Here is a 19,793-nt window from a genome sequence, read left to right on the forward strand (position 1 = left end):
CGGGTGACGAGGACGTGGGGACTCATCATCCTAGTTCTGAGAATGTGAAACTTCAAAAGCAAAAAGGAAAGCGAAACAGAGAATATCAGGTACACAGAAGAGAGAAAAAAATCTCAGGGGGCTGCTCGTTAAAGCAGAGATTCCCGGGTCCCACCCCAGACACGTGACTGGCTCTGGGGGAGGGGCCCAAGCACCTGCATTTTCAGATGGGACCATTAGGTGATCCTTCTATAATGGCAAGAACTGGCGACAGTCCTGATGCATCCGAAAAGCAGCTGGCTGAGTGAGCCCTGGGACAGCCAGACAATGGGATGTGCGGGGAGTGAACAACCAGAGGTGGGGCTGCGTGTCGCCCCGTGGGGAGAGGGCACCGCTACCTGGCAAAGGCAGGCTCCTTTACATCTCTGTGCTCAAAGAACAGCGCAGTGAAAACCCAAATACCCTTCCCCAAGACCCACCCACTGTTAACGGTTTGCCACACTTACTTTCTCTGTGTGTGAGTGTGTGTGTGTGTGTGTGTATGTGTGTATTTTATTCCCTAACCATTTGAGAGTAAATTGCCAACATCCTGGTACTTCACCTCTGAGTATTTCACTACCCATCTCCAAAAAGTAAAGACATGCTCCTATATAATCATGAAACGACATCATACTCAGGAAACTTAACATTTATATGGTATTACTGTCTAATAGATAGTCATCTTGAAATTTCTCCAATTCTCTAAATAACATCCTTTATGGCTGTGGTTTTCTGTCTTGGATACAATATTTCTTCTCTTCGAAAATACTTTTCTATAAACAGTTTCAAACAGGCCCCAAAGCAGAGAAAAGAGCATCACAGGTCCTCATGAACCCATGGCCAGTTTCAACACTTTTCAACATACTCTGGTTCCTTCCCCTGCACTCTCTTTGGTTTTTTTATTCCCCTGACCACTCCTCTCCTCTACTTTTTAAAAACAGCTTATTGTGGTTTAACCAACATACAACCAACCGCGCATGCTGAGAAGTGTACAATCTGGCCCGGTGACTGTGGCAGCCGAGCCTCAGTCGCCTCATCTGTAAATGGGATCCTAATACATCCCTCAGACTGAACAGCAGAAGAGATGATGTTTGTAAAGTGATAACGTGCTGGCTGAGGAGATGCTCTGTAATGTCACTGTGGCTGCAGAGCTACCTCCTTCAGGAAGTGCCCCCCACCCGCGAGCGCATCAGGCCCCTGGACAGCAGCGCTGGGCCACTGCCTGGCAGCCACTCCCCAGCGGTTCTGAAGTGTAAGGCTGCGGTATCCCTGAGGCCGGGCCTTGTATTCTCTGTCACCCTCCCTCCTACCGTGCCCTCCCCACCCCAGAGGCCTGACTGCCTTCATCCCATGGCTTGGGGAGGGGCTGCAGGACAGGATGGAAGCAATGAAGGGAAGCAAAGAGGGAGGAGCTTCCTCCAGGGCCACCTGTCAGATGTGGGCTGGCTCACACGTGCAAGTAAGAAGGATGTGTATCGTATGGGTCTGGTTTAACAGATCCTGTTCTGTGCCAGACCCATGCTGGGCACCCAGTGGTGACTGAGACAGCCCCGGGTTTTGCCATCATTAGAAAGCAAGGGCACAGGCGGAGGGGTCAGGGCTATAGGAGCCCAGAGGAGGTGCCTGATCCAGACTAAGGGATTATCAGGGAAGGCTTCCTGGAGGAGGGAGGGACAGCAAAGCTGTGGCCTAAAAGATGAAAAATGAGCCAGAAGAATATGTTCTTGTCTGTCAGGGTTTCACAGACGAGGGAACTGAGGCTTGGAAAGGTAAAGCCGCCTGCCCAAGGTCACGTGGGAGAGAAGTGGCAGAGACTGCCAGCTGCCCCTCATGCTTTTTCTTTCCCCTTCTCGGTCATAACACGTCACAAATTTCAGCCTCGCACACGGCCTCACACCCCAGCTTGCCCTGGAGCAAGGTGTGGCCGTGACACTCTGACCAATGGGAAGCAAGTGTAGGAGGAGTACAAGGCTTTGGGAAATGTCCTCAAAGGGAGGGGATGTCTCCCCTGCTGGTCAGAGCTGGACATGATGGCCAGAGCTCTAGTGGCCTGACTGTGAGGCTGAGGCGCCCCAGGAATGGTAGAGCAGGCAGGGAAGGGGCTTGAGCTGTAATGCGTTTGTGGAAGCGCCATACCAGCCCCAGACTGCCCACCCCAGGAATTTTTACTGCATAAAACCTTGTTTGTTCAAGTCATTGTTAATTTGGATTTTCGCCACTTGCAGCCAAAGTACGTCTAAGTACAATTTGGATTATGACAATTCTGCGCTGTAATAATAACAGAAAGTACTGTCTGCTGAGAGCGTGTTCTGTGCCTGACACGTTTTACACACAGACTCCTCCCCGCGGCTCCAGGCAGTGGGTACGCTCTCACCCCAGTTTTGTAGACAAGGTAACTGGGGGAATCAGACAGATGAAGACATTTGCCCAAGACTGCGCAGTGACCAAGGGACAGGGCAGGATGTGAACCCTGCTCCCCCTCATTCTGGAACCCGAGTGTGTCCCCCTTCAAAGCCCCAAGACCCTCCATGGATCCTTCCAGAACAGAGAAGGGAGCAGGGATCTGGCGGGGCTGGGTGGAAGGTGCCTACCTTCATATGCCTTGGCTGCGTTTACGAGGCTGGACCACTCAAGGCCAGCAGCCGTGTCGGGCAGCGGCATCATCCCTGGGTCCAGGCGCCGCAGGGGCCGGTCCCGCCCATCGGCCAGTGAGAGCTCGGAGGCTGAGATGGTGGCTGGGTGGGGAGAGCGGAGAGGGGAGATGGGTGAGTGACAACGTGGGAGAAACAAAGAAATTAACACATTATGTTACACTTCATATACAAATACGTAACATTATGTAACTGTTATACCTGTTACATATAATTAAACGAGTACATTATATATATTAGATGATAAATGCCAGGGAAAACATCCAGCAGGGTAAGGGGGTAGGAGGGTTGGATGCTTACGTAGGTACGATTTTAGGGTACTAGGGGAGGCCTCGCTGAGAAGATGGCCTTTGCACAAAGCTCTGAAGGAAGGGAGGGGGGCGGGGGCACCTGGGGGAAGAGCATTCCGGGCAGCTGAAACAGCCAGTGAAAAAGCCCTGAGGCAGGAACGTGCCTAGAGGTTTAAGAAACATTGAGGGGCCCTGTGTGGCTGGGACAGAAGGAGAGGCAGAGAGCAGTGGGAGGTGAAGCCACAGGTGACAGTGCTGGACTGTGTGAGGCCCTGTGGGCCATGATGAGAACTTTTTCTCTTCCCCTGGGTGACATGGAGCCACAGGTGGGCTCTGAGCAGGGAGGGGTGTGACCTGTCACAGGTGTCCAGAGGGTCCCTCTGGCTTCGTGTGGGGGACAGACGGTAGGCAGGGGGAGCGGGGAACAGGGAGGCAGTGGGGAGGCCCCTGCAATGGTCCAGGAGTGAGACGAGGGCCGACAGGACCAGGTGGGGCTGCAGGGACAAGTGGACGGATCCTGGGTCTATTTTGTAGGTGCAGTCAGTAGTATTTCCTGAGCGTAGATGTGGGCGTGAGACAGAGAAGGGTCCAGGATGACTTCAAGACCTTGGAGCTGGCAACAAGATGGGGAAGGCTGGGGGCGTCTGAGATGCCTCAGACACCCGTGGGGCGCTGGCCATGTGAGTTTTGGAGTGGAGGAGCGAGTGCCAGGCTGCAGATACAACGTGGGGCGTTTCAGTGTGTGGATGAGGTTTAGACGTGGCAGGGTCACTGTGGGGAGACCTGGTCGGTTCAGGTATGACACGTTGGGCAGAGAAAGAGTCTCAGGGTGTTGGAAGTGACAGACGGCACAAGCACTGCGCCAACAGCTGCGTTTGCTGCAGAGATAGAGCGAGTCCCCTGTGCTGGGCTTAGGCCCCCGGCCTCAGCTCACTGAGGCCGCAGAGCCCCTAAAGGGAAGGGGAGAGAGGATGACAGTTAGCCGGGAGGGAGGTGCTGCTATGACCCCCTGAGGCAGAGGGGGCAGCCTACACTCAGAGCAGGAAGCTCCCTTGCGTGCAGACTCACGCTTGCAGGTGGTGGCACTTGGGTGTGACACGTGGGGTCTGACACTGACCCTGCTCTAAGCCCAACCCCACACAGCTCTGGTGTTCAGAGGGTCCCTGTTAATATCCTATTTTAACCCAGCTCTCTAGTGCAGAGGCACAGACCTGACTGATGACAGATTAGAATGCTTGCTCCTGGTGACAGCACACTAACAGAAAAATACATAAACAGCTACTGGGTTTTTTTTTTCAGCGCTTACTGCATATCAGGCATTGAGCTTAAGTGTTTTCCATGAAGAACTTGTTTGATTCTCGGATTAACCCAGTGAAGTGGGCACCACTTTTGCCCACGTTTTTACAGCCACAGAGAGGTTACAGCTGTGACTTCAGGACCTGGGCTACAAACGTGGGCCATCCAGCTCTCAGGACGTGTGGTGCTAGTACATGTTGCCCAGTGAATGAAAGCTCAGCGGAATGAATGAGGGCAGGAAGGATGCCGAGCCCTTGACCTCCATGCTCTCCAACTCCAGCCTCCTAGCATCTCACTACTGAGCAGGTGAGGGTTGTGGGAACAGCTGCCACAGCCAAGCAAGCTATCAGCGGGCGCTGCTGTGAGAGGCTCCTTGGCATGGAGAGCCCTTCATCCGTGAAGCCCAGGCCTTGACTGATGGCATCTCTTCAGCCCCGACGTGGCTTGGGAAGGGCTCTCGAGCAGGCGTGGAGAGGTGGACAGGCCCAGGGCCCCCGGCCACACTGAGGCCAGATGGGACTCTCTGTGGTTCAGGGGGACAGGGGAGTCAGACGGGCAAAGAGAGGTATATGTGTGTGCTCCATGAGACAGAGGGCCCTGGGCTGTGGTCCCCGTAGGTACCCAGACAACCTGGACCCGGCTCTTAGGGAGCCCCCAGTCCAACAGGGGAGTCAGACTCATTCCCACACAGTGACAGCCTGGAGTGAGTGGGGCTGTGATAGGAAAACATAAGGCAGAGTGAGCAGGATGGGATGGGAACAAGCCAGGGGGCTGCGGGGGCCCAGAGAAGGTGTCTGACTCAGCCTGGCAGCCTGGTTGGGGAAGGAGGATTTCCTGGAGGCAGCAGCATCTTTTTTTCTTTTTGGTGTGGGCCATTTTTTAAAAAATTAATGAATTTATTTATTTTTGGCTGTGTTAGGTCTTTGTTGCTGCACGTGGGCTTTCTCTAGTTGTGGCGAGCGGGGGCTACTCTTTGTTGCGGTGCACAGGCTTCTCATTGCAGAGCACAGGATCTAGGCACACAGGCTTCAGGAGTTATGGCACGCAGGCTAAGTAGTTGTGGCTCGCGGGCTCTAGAGCGCAGACTCAGTAGTTGTGATGCACAGGCTTAGTTGCTCCACGGCATGTGGGATCTTCCTGGACCAGGGGTTGAACCCGTGTCCCCTGCACTGGCAGGTGGATTCTTAATCATTGTGCTACCAGGGAAGTCCCTGATGCAGACCATTTTAATTTAAAGTCTTTGTTGAATTTGTCACAATATTGCCTCTGTTTTATTTTTTTGTTTTTTTTTTGGCCCAAAGGCACGTGGGACTTAGCTCCCTGACCAGGGATCAAACCCGCACCCCCCGCACTAGAAGGCGAAGTCTTAACCACTGGACTGCCAGGGAAGTCCTGGCAGCAGCATCTTAGTTGAGACTGAAAGGCTGAAGCAGAGCTAGGCAGGGGCATTCTGTCTGCCTTGTGTGGGTCTGTGATCTCTGTGCATATCACCCCTGCCCTGGCCCCTCTCTCGCCTTCTCCTCATGCCGTGTCAAGTGCCTAGTATGTGCCAGGCCCTGCCTTCAGCACGGACAGCGCAGTACAGGCAAGGTGCAAATGAAGCAGACACAGAGTGAAGCTGAGGGAAGCAAGAGGAACTGCCAAGAAGCTCAGCCCCACGAGGGCAGGGCTGCTCTGACGTGCTCCCGCTGTGTGCCTAGTGCCTAAAGCAGAGCCCGGCCCAGAGCAGGTGCTCAAGAAACATCTGTGGGATGAAGGCAACGGAAGGGCAGGCCGGGTGCTCTGGAGTTTAAGACGGGAGGGATGACCCAGGCTGGAGCTTAAGGGAGGCCTCCGGAGCAATAACTGAGCAAAGCCCTGAAGGAGAAGCAGGAGTTAGTTACCAAGAACAGGGTTGGGGGAAGAGCATGGCCAGCAGAGGGGCCAGCCACGTGGAATGCCCTGAGGCGAGAGTGCAGGACAGAAGGATCCTAGGGAGGGTACTGCGAAGTGGAGGGACTGAGGCGGGGCTCCCACCGTGGGGCAAAACACCAGGGTAGATACTAGGTTAATGGGGAGCCATGGAAGAATTTTAAGGGGGGAGATAGAACCCCTCAAAAAAGTCCCAGAGCCTCCTCCAACCCATCCCCTGCAATGTACAAGAGGGTTCCATCTAGATGCTACAGGGGCACAGGCCCTCAGCTGAAACCCTTGGGATGGACACATCTCTGAAGTCAAGATTTGTGGGGCTTTGATAAAGTACGATGCACTATATATACATACACACCCGGAAAGGTTAGCAGTACGCCTATTCAACACACTAGCGCTCCTCAACGAAGCAACTGATCGTTCACACCAAGTGGGGGGTAAAGAAGGACCGTAAACAGCCTCACATCCATTCAGGTCGAGCACTGCTGCCCAGTGAGCTTGGCCCAAACTTCTGCTTTGCCTTTCAGTTTCAGGGCCTTTGGGGTTGTGGATAAGGGATTACAGGGTGGGCTGAAGGCACGGCCAACCCCAGCCAGTGCACAGCTTTTTGATGGGGGCTGTGTGCACAGCGCCCCCTTCAGTAATTATTTGCTGATGCTGGTCACACCCCTGTACCGGCTTCCCTTCAAGAGCTGGCAGGCCTGGGGGACGTCACTTACGTAAATAAATATTCACGAGGCGATTTGCTTGGTGCTGGAACACGGAGCTGGGGAAGGGGGGCAGTTAATGGAAACCCTCGATCCTCAGGACCCTAGTGATGAGCTCTCCAGTCTGGAGACACCTAGAGAGACTAACGCCCTCTCTCTGGTCTCAGATGACCCCGATCCTTGGGTGCCCCCATTCCTAGGTGACCCCCGGGAGACCCCTGATGCTTGGCCAGCAACCCCTTGTTCTGTGGGTGACACCCGGCCCTCAATCATCAGGGCCCCGTGAAGCTCCCGTGCACTTCGGTCCCCTCTGTCAGCTGACTCTGACACTGATGACCCCCAGCCTTTGACCTCTAGGTGACCTGCATGCTTGTGCCCCCTGCTTCCCACCCCCCTCACCCCCAACCAGCTCCTGGGTGCCCGGGCTCACATTTCTTCTCCGGGAAGCCGTTGCCGGTGGCAGGGACGGCGGTGGGGCCGCCGGGCGGGTGGGCGTGCTGGTGCTGGCGGCGGGCGGGCAGCGTGCTGGAGGGGAAGGCGCAGGTGCTGGTGAAGAGCACGTCGCTGGGCAGGCCCGGCTCCAGGCCGGCAGGGTTGGCAAAGCTGGGCTCCCGACGCCCGCTGCACAGGCTCTCGTCCGACAGTGTCCGCTGCAGGCTCTTCTGTGGCGACTGCTGCCAACACAGGGATGGGAGGCGGGACGCCAGGCGTGGTCACGGCCGGGCCCAGGGTCGCCATCCTCAGAGGCTTCTTCCCGTCCTGGACGTCTGCGGTCTTTACCCAACCAGCATCCATTTCTGTTCCCTTCTTGGTCAACGTACTCCAAATTTCTCCTGGGGATTCCTCCTCCCCCCTCTGCAGCCCACCTTATTCTGGAGGGCCGACCCCACCCTCCAGCTCCAGGTGAGGTCAGGGAAGGCAGGGTGACTGACCCGAGCTGAAGCTTGAGAGCCAGTCATTGGTGGGAACCACATGGGACAGAGCGCTGGCTTCCCCCAGAGCTCAGGCTGGTGGGAGGGAACCCTGGAGAGACTGCTGCCACCCAGGTCCCCACAAGAGAGCTCGCAGCCAACAAGAGGGAGGCAGGGGCAAGAGGGAAAAGAAGCAGGGGATGTGTGAAGGGACTGAGAATGCCTGTTGTTTTGGCCTCCCCCGACCCCTGGGTCACAAGAGCCTAAATGCACCGTGGGCCCCGCTCCTGCACTCCTGGTCCTGTGGTCCGGCGGGGGTGGGGGCTGCTTCCACCCTGGGCTCCACGAGAAGGACTTGAGAGCCAGTAAGAGCATCCCCGTCCAGTCGCGTGAGCTACGGTGGGGATAAATCCCCTGCAAGCCTGCCAGGCTGGCTCACGCTGTGATCCTGCCCCTGCCCAGCGTGACGTCCTGACTCCTGGCTGCGGAGCCACACACCCAAACAGGCCGGCAGGTGCCGCGGGCAGAGGCGGCGGGCAGGCAGAGGCAGTCCTCCTCCCCCCACCAGCCTGTCTGATTGTGTGTGTGTGTGTAGGGGGGCAGGGGCGGGGCAGCCTCTACGTACTCTGGCGTCTCTCTCCTGCTCGGGTGCCAGGTTGTCCATGATGATGAGTTTCTTCAGGTCGTCCTCGATGGTGGACTTGTAGTTCTTCCGGGGAGAGCGGAGGTCTCGGAGGGAGGCCCTCAACCGCGGCTGCCCGAAGACGTTTTTGGTGTTGCTGTCCACCTGCCTGGAATGAGAGGGTCATGGTCAAGGTCAGAGGGGTCTCGGGTGGCTCAAGGTGCTTCTCACGGTTGTCCTGACTCAGGAAGGCTGGCCGCCACTGGACGAGTGACCACAGCTTCTCCACAACATCTGGTGAAAGTGGGACAGAGGAGAGACCTGGTTTATTCTCTCCACTCGATCATCCCACAGATGTTGCCTGGGAACCTACCCTGTGCCATGCGTGTTCTCGGCGGGGGGGAGGGGGGGATACAGCGGCGAACGCGAAGCTGACTCCAGTCAGAGAGACTGACAAGGAATAAACGAACAAAGACAGAGACCCCATAATGTGAGGGCGAGAGGTATTCTGAAGAGAAATAAAGCTGGGTAAATGGATAGGGATCGCTGGGGATGGAGGCTGGCTTTTCTGAGGGGATGACATCAGAGCAGACACTTGGAGAGAGGAAGGCAGGAAGCAACCTGGTACTGTAGAAGAGGACACAGGGCAGAGAGAGCAGCAAGTGTTGGGCTGTGAGGTGGGAACAGGCTCGGTGAGTTTGCGGAGTGGTGGGGATAAGCAGCTGAGGGGGAGGAGGTGAGGCCTGGGAGGCGCTGGGGCAGATGTTCTGGAACTTATGAGCCACAGACGGAACTTGGGGTTGCATCTAGGGGGCCTCTGATCTGGTGAGTGCTAGGTCCTGATGTGCATTTTAGAAGGGTCTCAGACAGAAGAGTGACCCTCATGGAAGCAGGGAGACAGTGAGGAAGGGAGGCAGTTGTTCAGGTGGGAGACTGGGGTGGCCTGGACCAGGGGTTCCAACCACAGAAGAGGGATGGGGTCCCACAGAGGGAGAATCCCCCAAAGGGACCAGTCCCTCTGGGCAAGTGCAGGGCCAAAGGCAGCAGACCCCTGGCCTGAGTGCTCCAGGGCCTGGCACCAGATCTCCCTAACTTTGGTTTCCTCATCCACCACATGGGCTAAGACAGCTCACACATCACGGGGTGGCTGGGAGGACCTAGACATGAGGTACTCTCACCAGTTCCTGCTGTGGGACCCTGGGCAAGTCACACCACCTCGCTGATCCTTGGTTTGCTCATCTGGAAAACACACTGACCTCATAGCATTTTGGGGTTTGCTGCAAAGCGCTCGGCTAGCACCTCACAGAACAGACAATGGGGAAATGAGAGCTGCTCTTACAGCTGTTAACCTGAGGCTACCTGGCACCCCGAGCTGCGCACAGTCCTCTCCTGCTGTTCCTTATCCCCTCCGCTGGCTCCGCAGGCCATCATCCCCGGCTCCCTGGCCCTCTCCTGGCCAAGGCCGGCTCCTGGGGGCTCTGTGTCCTCTACTCCTGGGACTTCCCCTGAGATCTCCTCTTGCCCTTCTGATTCCGGCCCAGCCTTTGGGATCAGGTTTTACTTCCCCAGTGAAAACTAGACCCCTCACCTGAGGTGTTGCCACCCCCCAGGAGAGAAATAACGACAGCTAAGAGGAGCACAGCTGCAGGCACGATCCAGCAGCCCAAGGGCTCCATGTGCGCTAACCTGTGAAATCTGCACAGCAGCCCTCCCTGGGAGCCACTAGTACTAGCATCTCCATTTTACAGGTGGGAAACTGAGGCACAGAGAGAGAAAGTAACTGTCCAAAGTCACACAGCCTGTGAATGGAGGAGCCAGGATCCCAGCCAAGGCCACCAGGCCTCAGAGCCCGTGGTGTCACGATCACACTTGAGTGTCACGTTTGTACCACCATAGAGATGGCATATGAAAGCTGTACAGTATGTGGAACATAATCACATTTGGTTTAATAATATGCTTCTATATGCTGAAAAAAAATTCTGGAAGAAATTATGAACGATTACCTCTGGGAAGTAGGAGTCTTATTAGGAGGTGGAAAAATGAGATTGTTACTTTTCATCTGATACCAACACCCTTCTGAACTGTCTGAATTTATTTTGCTATAATCATGTGTTATAACAATAATAATATAAAAACTAGAGCTGACACCTAGACTTCATCATTTTGTAACTCAAGAAAGAAAAAGAATCTTTGAACCCAGGAAGAAATAAGATATCTTGGGCTCTTGAGGGTATTGAAGTCTACGTTTTTTTCTCATTTTCTCAGCTGCCAGCCTTGGGATTTTAACAAAGGAAGGAAAAAAAGGTAGTTAAGTTTTTTCTTGTTAGGTCATATTCCTTCTCAAATGAGAATTCCAGGTCTAGGGTAATTCTGGCTCTGTCATTATTAGGGAAGTATGCTCTTTGGGCAAAGGAAAAGCGTTCTATCCAAAAGAGAGAAATAGAGACACAAAGAAAGAAAGAGACCTATACACCCCTGAGTACATGTTGCTCCCTTGGGAGCTGGAAGGGGATTCACCCCTCCCTCTTCCCTTTTGATTTTGCCATTTCCCAGAATCCTCTGCCCAAGGGGAGTATGTGACTCAGCGCAGGGCACGCCTGAGCCCATCAACCTGGTAAGGGAGCAGGCCAGGCCTCCAGCTCATCCACCACAATAAAGGGGCGCTGTCCCTGAGGCTCCCCTCTGCGAGGGGTGTAAAATGACCTGCTGAAAACTTTAAAACGTGCACTTTCTCTACCCTGGGAGTTCTACATCTGGGAGTGTGTCCTTCAATGTGCCAGGTGTACGGGGACCCATGTGCACCAGGTGTGTGGGGACACTTCATGGGGGTCCTATCTGTGGAGCAAACAGAATTGGCCAGCGGGGGAAGGGCGAGGCCCCACAGGGAGGGACACTGGCATCACAGAATAATACTATCTAGCTGCTGAAGAGAAGTGGAGTTGGTCCACATGACATGGGAAGAAGTTCGCCCAGATATGTGTCATGGGAATAAAGAAGTGGTACTTATGGTACGAAATCATTTTTAGAAAACAAAACTCACGCACAGCTTAGCTTGGTATGCTGAAGTTTACCAAAGTCTCAGCTCCAAAGGTGGATATGTGGGGATTCACTTTCTAAAAATGTTCCTCACCACGGCCCACGAGGTCCAAAACAATCTGTCCTGCCCAGTCTCAGCCCTCATCTCCTCCCACAGGCTTCCCAAGGTTCCTTAAACATGCCAGGCATGTTTCTGCCTCAGGGCCTTTGCACTGGCTGCTCTGTCTGCCTAGAGCGCCCTCCCCAGCATTCCCCGTGAATGGCAGCTTCTCATCCATCCAGCTTGGCTCAACTGTCACCTTCTAACCTCCCCTGGCCACTTGACCTTCTGGTGCTCCCTCCCAGCCCAGGTGAGTTCCAACACGCAATCCTGTGCTACTTCTTCACTGTATCCATCTCATGATGATTTGTCCTGTGTGCTTGTGTTTGTGGTTCCATTCCTCCCACCTGACTCAGAGCCTTCTGTATTCTATGTCCGGTGTTAGGAACAAGACCTGCCACATTGCAGGCACTCCAAATTAGTTGTTAAATGTGTATCACATGGAACCAACCTTCCATCCAACCAACCAGCCAACCTCCCTACCCATCTTCTTCCTTCCTTCTAACCTTCCTTACTCTCTCCTTTCTTTTTCCAACAAGCTTAAATGGCTTTTATAAAACAGGAAAAAGCAGAGATACTTTACTCTCTATACTTTAAAAAGTCAAGCCAAAAGAACACCACTATTCCTTCCTTGCTGTTTGGGTTCATTTGCTAAATTGCCTTCCCAGCTCCCAGGACCTCCAGGACTCCTAATTCTACAGCAGAAGGCTGGCTCACTGGAAGAAATCCTGCTAGAACCTTCTCCCCTGACCCTCAACTCCACACCTATCTATTCATTGCAAGTTCCACATGGCTGACACTGTTAGTGGGCTGCTGGGACATGTCTAAAGAGAAAAAGTATGATGAAATTCAGTTTGGAGAGTCAAACTGATCATTTTTGCCTTTATCCACTTTCTTCTGAAAGAATTTTCCAATGTTTTTTTTTTTTTTAATTCATTTTTGGCTACGTTGGGTCTTCGTTGCTGCGCGCAGGCTTTCTCTAGCTGTGGCGAGTGGGGGCTACTCTTTGTTGTGGTGCGCGGGCCCCAGAGCATGTAGGCTTCAGTAGTTGCAGCACGTGGGCTCAGTAGTTGTGGCACACGGGCTCTAGGGCATGCGGGCTTCAGTAGTTGTGGCGTGTTGGCTCAGTAGTTGTGGCTTGCGGGCTCTAGAGCACAGACTCAGTAGTTGTGGTGTTCGGGCTTAGCTGCTCTGCAGCATGTGGGATCTTCCTGGACCGGGGATCGAACCCGTGTCCCCTGCATTGGCAGGTGGATTCTTAACCACTGCACCACCAGGGAAGTCCCCCAATGTATTTTCTAAATTGAAAATTTTAAGCAATAGTTTACAATGGTATTAATTCCAGGTTTTAAAAAAAAACAAACCAAACTGGGCTTGTGCATCTCTGATCTTTTTCCTTCTTCTCAAGATCTCTGGTCTCCATAAATGCTTAAACCTAATGACCTCTGAGGATAAAATGGACTATTCTCTGACTGCTAAAAAGAATGAGATCAACTTCTATGTACTAATATGGAACTGTCTCTGAGCTAAGAGCAAGTGAAAAAGGCTGGAGCACAGACAGGAGGTGACCACATGGATAAATAAAAAGGGGCATAAAGGAAGCACATTCAATCATGTGTGCTCAGTCATGTTCAGAACATTTCTGTAAGGATGCAGAATAAATGAAACAATGGTTGCTTCTGGGGAGGGGAGCTGGATGGCAGGGGGCCAGGGAAGGGAGAGAGGCCTGGTTTTCACTGCAAACCCTTTTGTACTAGTTTGGTTTTTATCCTGTGCATGTTTTACCTTCTAAAACACAAATGAAAAAAACATCCAGGAGGAGGTACCCTCTCTCAAGGTTCTGACTGACAGCATTGGACAGAGCCTCTAATTTGCTCATGTTGTCTGAACTTGCATTTACCACACTGTGGAATTAAACCACTCACATTAGAAAAGAAAAAGGAAGACAGAAAAAGTACAAAGAAGGCTCTGCAGTTAGGACCTGGACAACAGCAACTTCTTTCTCCCGTGACAGAAGGGCCAGGAGTGGAAGGTGACCAATGGCTCCGACTTGTCTGGGCCCGATCCCAGCTGACTTGGATCTCTGGCCTCCAACTGGGGCGGCTCCCTTGGGGCCAGGTTAATTAAGCTAATTAGCACCGCTGTCAGCCAGCCCGAGCCTCGCTGGTGAGGACACTCACCAGGTCTGCATCTCAGGCAGCAGGTGGATTTTTCTGGAAGGATGGCAGGAAGAGGCCGTGGGGTGGGGATGCTGCTCCTTCCGTGGCTGCACTGAGCTGGCCCCACGGCCCCTAAACTCGAGGAAGGAGGGAGTCTGAAAGCTAGGTGTCAACAACCACTAGATGCCAGTGCCTGTCAGCTCAGCCAACGCTGACCGGGCACTTCCCTATGCCTCACTGCATCCTCACGCCACCTCTGGGAGGTAGGCACTCCTGTCTTCCCCTTTTGAGGCTGGGGGACCAAGGCACAGTGAGTTGAGGACACTCAGAACCCACATCTGCCTGATGCGCTGAGCCGCCCGAGATTTGCTCATGATAAACACAGTGCTCGGTGTGCATGGAACATGGTGACGGCGGCTCTCGGGGATGTGGGCCCTCACCCTGGGGCCGGTGCGTCCCACGGGGCTACATTCCTTTCTCACGGCCATCACCTCCATTACCTCGCTCTACTGGTGGGAGCACTGATGCTCTGAGAGCACTGATGCTCTGAGAGCACCATTCTAAAACGATGACAGCAGAGTCGGATTGTGGGCCTGACTCGGCGGACTGCTCTTCACTGCGGTGGCGGTAACTGCAGCAGCAGCAAAGCTCACCTCCTGAGCACTCACTCGCTCCCAGGCCCCAGGCTGCCCTTCACACACATTATTTCATCTCATCCCTTCAGTGGCCCTACATGAGGCAGGGCTGCCCTATCTATCTATCTATCTATCATTTATGGCTGCGTTGGGTCTTTGTTGCTGCACACGGGCCTTCTCTAGTTGTGGCCAGCGGGGGCTACTCTTCGCTGCGGTGCACGGGCTTCTCATTGCGGTGGCTTCTCTTGTTGCAGAGCACAGGCTCTAGGCACTCAGGCTTCAGGAGTTGTGGCACGTGGGCTCAGTAGCTGTGGCTCGCAGGCTCTAGAGCGCAGGCTCAGTAGTTGTGGCGCACGGGCTTAGTTGCTCTGCGGCATGTGCGATCTTCCTGGACCAGAGATCGAACCCGTGTCCCCTGCATTGGCAGGCGGATTCTTAACCACTGCATCATCAGGGAAGCCCTAGGGCTGCCCTTCTTAAGGATGAGGACGTTTGGGGCCTGGGTCCTCAGGCGTGACCTGGGGGCTTGGCCTCCCAACCACCACTCCACCTTAAGGCAACAAACAGGCTATTCCCTAGGGCCTGCCCCCTCCTCACTGGGCCGGCCAGCAGGGCAGCAACACGCCAGCCTTTCAGTCGGGCTGAGACCAGCCTGGCGGGGAGGAGGTGCCCAGGACAGCTGAGGACGCAGGGCCGCTGGTTCTGCCTCCTGCTCCGCGGGCTCCAGCCTGGCAACCCATCGGCCTAGTCGTCACTCACCGCTAAGCCCTGTGCAGCTCAACCTCGGTGCTGGGGTCCTCACATGGATTAACTCAGGAAATCCTCGCAACTGGGAGGTAGGGAGGACTGTCAGGCCAGTTTAAAGAGAGGGAAACTGAGGGGTTAAGGAGTGGGTAAGCAGCCGATGAGGGAGTCCCACCCCAACCCCCATGCTGTTCTGCTCCTCTACGGGTTGGGAGAAGGCAGTCCAGTAAATTCAGCGTCTTGGGACAAAGCGGTCAAAACGAGGCTGTCCCGCCAGCTCCCGAGGCAGAGCTGCTGGCCTGTCCCACAGAGTTGATCAGGGCCTGCAGCAGAGAGGCCGAGGTGAGGGACCTTCCGTGGCAGGTGCTCTCGGTCCCCTCTGTCCGTCACCAGCTCATTCTGTCTTTCGTTTAACAGACCACGTGCCCAAATCCAAGAAGTCAGTCCTCAGAAAATGCGCATCACTGCCTTGGATCCAAGTCTCCCCTGAGTCTCTCCTAAGACGAGATGCTCTGTTAGTTATCTTTCTGGGCGTGAATCCTGGTTCTGCCACTTGCAGCTGGGTGACCTGGGCTACTCACTTCTGGCTGTGCCTCAGTCTCTTCCTCTGGAAGTTGCCGGAAGGATCAATGGGGCCAGGTTGGTACAGCCCTAGCCAGCAGCCTGGCTGAAAGGCAGCGCCCCCGTGTCGGCCGCAGCCATTTACCATTCCTCTGGGGATGCATTAGAGATCCCTGACCACAATCAATGAGAAAGGAGGCAGATCTGGTAATTACTCCTTTGGGGATAATCTCATAATATGTGGTGACCTGTAGGGACAGATTTCAAAACCAACAACCGTAATATTTGCAGTTGTTGACCTTAACTAACTTGAGTGAATTTGGGCAAGTGACTTAACCGTTCTGTACCTCGATTTTTCTGATCTGGAAAATGGGATACAAAGTACCTATACCTCATTGTTCTGTAATGAAGATTAAATGAGTTAAAGTAGGTACAGGGCTTATGACAGTACTTGGCAGGGGAGGTATCAGTAAATGTAGGTAAATAAGTTATGCAAATGAGTTCTTGTGCCTTGGTATAAAATTTCAGCAACAGAATTACAGATTAAAAAAAAAAAAAACGTTTTAGCCTCAAATAATTTAGCTGGAAGTAAAGACAATGTTTTCTGGAAAACTAGGTTAGGTGACTCAGAAGTATCTTTAAATGACAAAGATATTGTCTCCAAAATGCTAAGGGAGAGTTTGAATAAAATAGCTTTCTGAAATGGGAGTGTGTGGACAAAAGCATGAATTCTAAATTAACATGTTATTTTATGCATGTGATTTTTTTTTTTTTTTTTTGCGGTACACGGGCCTCACTGTTGTGGCCTCTCCCGTTGCGGAGCACAGGCTCTGGACGTGCAGGCCCAGCGGCCATGGCTCATGGGCCCAGCCGCTCCGCGGCATGTGGGATCCTCCCGGAGCGGGGCACGAACCCGTGTCCCCTGCATTGGCAGGCAGACTCTCAACCACTGCGCCACCAGGGAAGCCCTATGCATGTGATTTTAAAAATGTATCTGTAACTAAATTAATAAAGATAAGAAACCAGGAAACTGTTTTGTGTCCCCCAGTATTTTATATATTTAGTTTACTTGTTTACACAATGCACATACATATGTAAAAAGCCTTCTTTGGATTTTATGTTGGGAAAGGGGGGGCTGCTGTTTGTTTACAGTTGTCATGTATCCAGGTACGTTTTCTGAGTGCCTACTATGTATGTGCTGGGCCCTGGATGGGGCTCAGGTATCTCTGCTCTCCCAGAACCCTCGGTCTAGTGGGCCGATAGGGAGGAAGCAAGTCTCTAGGAAACGACTGCCTGATGTGCCCTGGGACAGAGGCTGAGGAAGGGAAGAAGCGTGGGGTCAGTGGGAGGGATAAGCCTGCTGTGGGGTATGGGAGAGCTTCTCCGAGGACGGCGTGTCTGTGTTGAGACCTGAGGGGTGGTGTTACGGGTCCCCCAAGCAAAAGAGATGTTGAAGTCCTAACCCCTAGTGTCTCAGAAGGTGACCTGATTTGGAAATAGGGTCTTTACAGAGGTCATCGAGGTGAAATGAGGCAATTAGGATCGACCCTAATCTAATGACTGGTGTCCTTATAAAAAGAGGAAATGTGAACACAGAGACACGCACACAGGGAGGAGGCCACGTGAAGGCGAAGGCAGGGGTTGGGGTGAGGCACCTACACTCCTAGAAATCCCGCAGATTGCCAGCAAGTCAACCAGAAGCTGGGAGAGAGGCGTGGAACAGAGCCTTCCTCACAGCCCGCAGAGGGAACCAACCCTGCTGACACCCTGACTCTGACTTCCAGCCTCCAGAACTCTGAGAAAATACATTTCTGCTGTTGAGCCACTTGGTCTGCGGTACTTTGTTATGGCAGCCCTAGCAAACTACAGATGGGCAGGAGTGAGCCAGGTGGGGCTGGGGTGGGGGGGGACCCGGGCAGGAGGAACAGCACACACGCCGGGGAAGGCCAGAGGAGCTGCCCTCATGGAGGAGCACAGTGGGGTCAACAGGGCCTGACCCTCCAGCCACCCTGAAAAGTGGGAGCCTTACTGTATTTTGGGGGTTACAGTGAGAATGAAGTGAGATATGAGGCTCATACCTTCCATTCACTGAGAGAGAACCCACACAGTGCCAGGTGGCTACAAATCAAGACAGAGTCACCTGCTTTCCAGTGGGAGAAATGAGCATTGGAACAGAGACCAGCGAGAGAATGACGGCAGGGGCTACAGAAGGCTGGGAAGGCCCGTCTGAGGAGGTGGCGTTGGACCAAACCCCTCCCCTCCCCGAGACAGCAACAAGATGTGGGGGAAGAGCATTCCAGGGATCAGAGAGAGCCAGTGCAATGGCCCTGAGGTCAGCCTGTACTTGGCAAGTCTGAGGAGTGGGAAGAGGCCAGGTGGCTGGAGTGGAGTGAGTGCAGGCGAGAGTGGGAGGGGATGAGGGCAGAGGGGTGATGGGGCGGGTCATGCAGGGTCCAGGTGGGATTTTGGGCAAAGCACACGGTTCCCTAGTGCCTGGTACGATATATGTGCTCTGTAAATGTAAGCCTTTGTCATTAATCCTGGGAGTGGGGCAAGCCACTGGAGGTTTTAATCAGGATCCAAATCTAGTTCTCCAGGTGCCCCCAGCTGTTAGTGAGGTGCGTGAACTGGATTCTCAGCTTGCTTCCCTGTCCACATCTCCAGGGATCCCATTTCTGTTTCCTGACACCTCTCTCCTTAGGAGCTCTGTGCCAGCACACATCTGAATGGCCCCAACCAGGTCATGAAAGAGGACATCACCAAGAACAGGATGGAGGAGGGCAGACCCCCCCCCCCCCGCCAAACCCAACTGAAGAGGAACCTTGGACCGAGCTTCCTAGGCTCTGATCCAAGCTCCATCCCTTCCCAGCTCTGAGCCTCTGGGCCTCAGGTGCCTCATCAGTAAAACTGGACGAATAACAGGTCCATCTCCCGGAGCTGTTGTTAAGGAGGATTCGGCGAATAAATTCATGGATGAGAGCTCGGAACCGAGACTGGCACGCAGTGAGTACTCGATAAATGCTCGGTATCATCACGTTCTAACTTAGAAACACAAAAACCCTTTCTTCACTGCTGACTCCTTCCCTCGCTCTCTCTCTCTTGCTTCACAGCAAAATGCCCCAAACCAGCTTGCCTCCTATTCTGCCCTGTCCTTCTCTCCCGCACCCTCCAGTCACCTCTGTGAGGCTCAACCGATCAGTTCCCGGACTCGTCCCGCTGACGGCTCACAGGTGTCACCCCGGGCTCCTCCTCGTATGAACACTGAGGGGTCTCAGGCCGAGTCCTACACCTCCCTTCCTCTCCAGCCTTGCGCCCAAATTTCTCTCTCCAGCCCGACCTCTCCCCCGAGCTCCAGACTCCTTAGCCGACTGCCCCCTCCACTTCTTCTAGTTGCAAACTTAACCTGCCCAGGACTGAGCTCTGCGCTCCCCTGAGCCTGCTCCCCACTCAGTCCCCATCTCAGCCTGAGGAGAGTCCATCCATCCTTCAGGCTGTGAGACCTGGGATCATGTTCAACTCCATTTTCTCTCACACCACAGCCAATCTGCCAGCAAAGCCTGCCTGCTCCCACGTCAGAGAATCCATCCCCAAACTGCCCCCTTGACCCTCCCTGGCCTCCATCCTGCTCCAGGTCCCTCGTCTCCTGCCTGGACCATCGCAGCAGCGCCTCGCTGGCCTCCCTGCCCCTCGCAGGCCGTGCTCTGCACGCAGCCACAGGGACCCTGTGGACACCCAATTTAGGTCATGTCCCTCCTCTGTTCCAGATCCTCCCGTGGCTCCCGCTCACTCACAGCCGACGCCCAGGCCCTTATGTGGGGTCCACGAGACCCTCCCCGTCCGTGTCCGTCGCCTCTCTGACCTCACGTGCTCACATGATTCCAGCCACACTGGCCTTCCGCCAGCAAACCAAGCATGCTCCTGCCTCAGGGCCTGTGCAGCTGCTGTTCCCTGTGCCTGGAACAGCCTTCATGTACATGCCACACAGTGCTAGCCACCATCTGACCTGCTGCATGCTTCTCTGAGTTACCCTATTTGCTGTCTGCCTCCCCAACAGGCATTGTCGGCTCCCCGAGCTGACAGGGATCCCTGTCCGCCTGTTCACAGCTGTATTCCCAGTGTGTAGACTGGCACAGTGTCCTGATGAATGAGGGAGCG

At 54.1% G+C, this 19,793-nt stretch overlaps 1 protein-coding gene across 3 annotated transcripts in view; it reads right to left on the minus strand.

Annotated features, from left to right (window-relative positions):
* Positions 1–19,793, minus strand: part of SIPA1L3 (signal induced proliferation associated 1 like 3) — a 236,836-nt gene that overhangs the window by 5,903 nt on the left and 211,140 nt on the right. For 2 of the 3 annotated variants that reach the window (XM_067020260.1, XM_059044984.2), the window contains 3 exons: positions 8,407–8,572; positions 7,301–7,544; positions 2,610–2,753 (listed from right to left, as the gene is read on the minus strand). In XM_067020260.1, coding sequence (XP_066876361.1) covers positions 2,610–2,753; positions 7,301–7,544; positions 8,407–8,572 — 554 coding nt within the window. The remainder of the gene's footprint in view (positions 1–2,609; positions 2,754–7,300; positions 7,545–8,406; positions 8,573–19,793) is intronic. The other variant, XM_059044986.2, reaches the window with a different exon arrangement.

This window comes from Kogia breviceps, chromosome 18, assembly GCF_026419965.1.
Source record: "Kogia breviceps isolate mKogBre1 chromosome 18, mKogBre1 haplotype 1, whole genome shotgun sequence".
Taxonomy (NCBI): Eukaryota; Metazoa; Chordata; class Mammalia; order Artiodactyla; family Physeteridae; genus Kogia; species Kogia breviceps.